At 61.7% G+C, this 1,219-nt stretch overlaps 1 protein-coding gene across 1 annotated transcript in view; it reads right to left on the bottom strand.

Annotated features, from left to right (window-relative positions):
- LOC105517766 (ras GTPase-activating protein 3-like) overlaps window positions 1-1,219 on the bottom strand; it is a 43,252-nt gene that overhangs the window by 26,997 nt on the left and 15,036 nt on the right. The window contains 2 exon segments of the mRNA XM_011950435.1: window positions 179-250; window positions 874-959. Coding sequence (XP_011805825.1) covers window positions 179-250; window positions 874-959 — 158 coding nt within the window.

The raw sequence follows: 1,219 nt of genomic DNA, 5'->3' as shown, positions 1-1,219 counted from the left end.
TTTTCTACAGAGCAGGTTTGGAGCAATAAAGAAAACAAAACGAAGTAAAAATTACATATTCTACCTCAAAGCGCAACCTCCTGCCTCCTCCCAAATGAGGCGGTGGCCTCGTGATTTCAGAGCTGGACCCTCGCCCCCCCAGGACCAGAACGGAAACCCGAGGCGTGAGGCCACTTGCCTGAAGGGTCCTGCCAGCGTCACGGTGGCGTAGGGGTCGCACTGCCCATTCACGATGGGGAGGCCCTGGGCACTTGACGATGCTGAGGAGAGAAGCAGAGGCGGCGTCAGGAGGGAGCGCGGACCCCCGGGGAAATGGCAAGACAGCTCTGGGTCGGGCAGGAGGCCTGAGTTCAAGCTGTGAGATGCGGTTTCCTCCCTGGAAGGCAGGGAGGGCCCACGTCAGCCGCTCTGCCTCGGTGTGACACTGAATCACGCCGGCCGTTCGCAAAAGCCCAAAACACCACCTCTGAGGTGAGCATGTGCTTTAGTGAGGACGCCGGGAGTGTGTGACAGGGCACCTAAAGCAGTGTCATCGGGGGGGGGCAGGACCCTGAAAACAGCGTCATCCTGGGGGCCCAGGACATCTAAAACAGCATCATCCTGGGGGGGCCAGAACCTCTAAACAGTGTCATCCTGGGAGGCAGGACGTCCAAAAGAGCATCATCCTGAGGGGCCAGAACCTCTAAAACAGCGGCATCCTGGGGGCCCAGGACGTCTACAACAGCATCATCCTGGGGGGGCCAGAACCTCTAAACAGCGTCATCCTGGGGAGCCACCGGCTCTGGAAATTCTTGTGTGTTGGTTTGAAAACCCCTGCGTGCTCCTCGGGAGCCAGACAGGCCACGCGCTGTGTGCTCAGTCCCTGGTGAGGACACGTCTTACCGTGTGGCGAGCTTGTGGCAGACGACCCCAGTGTCTGTGATGACCTCGCTCAGCCGCAGCTCCAGGTGCACTTTGCCCTGCAAGGCATGAGGACGGGGCGTCAGGCGCTGTGGCGCTCCCACAGGCCGCCAGCAGCCCAGGGAAAGCCTAGAGGGCAAAGGGAGCAGGTGGCTCCGCCCTGCCGCAGCCGACGGGCACGTCTGGCCCCCAATATGCAGGGTCCCAGCCGTGGCCTTCCTTCCGGAGAGCTGCCTGCCTGGCTGCTCGGCCCGATGTGGCTGCCCAGGCTCCCGGCTCTGCTGAGAGCAGGTCACTGCCTCAGAAGTGAGGGGTCCAA

This window comes from Colobus angolensis, unplaced genomic scaffold, assembly GCF_000951035.1.
Source record: "Colobus angolensis palliatus isolate OR3802 unplaced genomic scaffold, Cang.pa_1.0 Scaffold307, whole genome shotgun sequence".
NCBI lineage: Eukaryota > Metazoa > Chordata > Mammalia > Primates > Cercopithecidae > Colobus > Colobus angolensis.
This window is presented reverse-complemented; position numbering and strand designations above follow the sequence as displayed.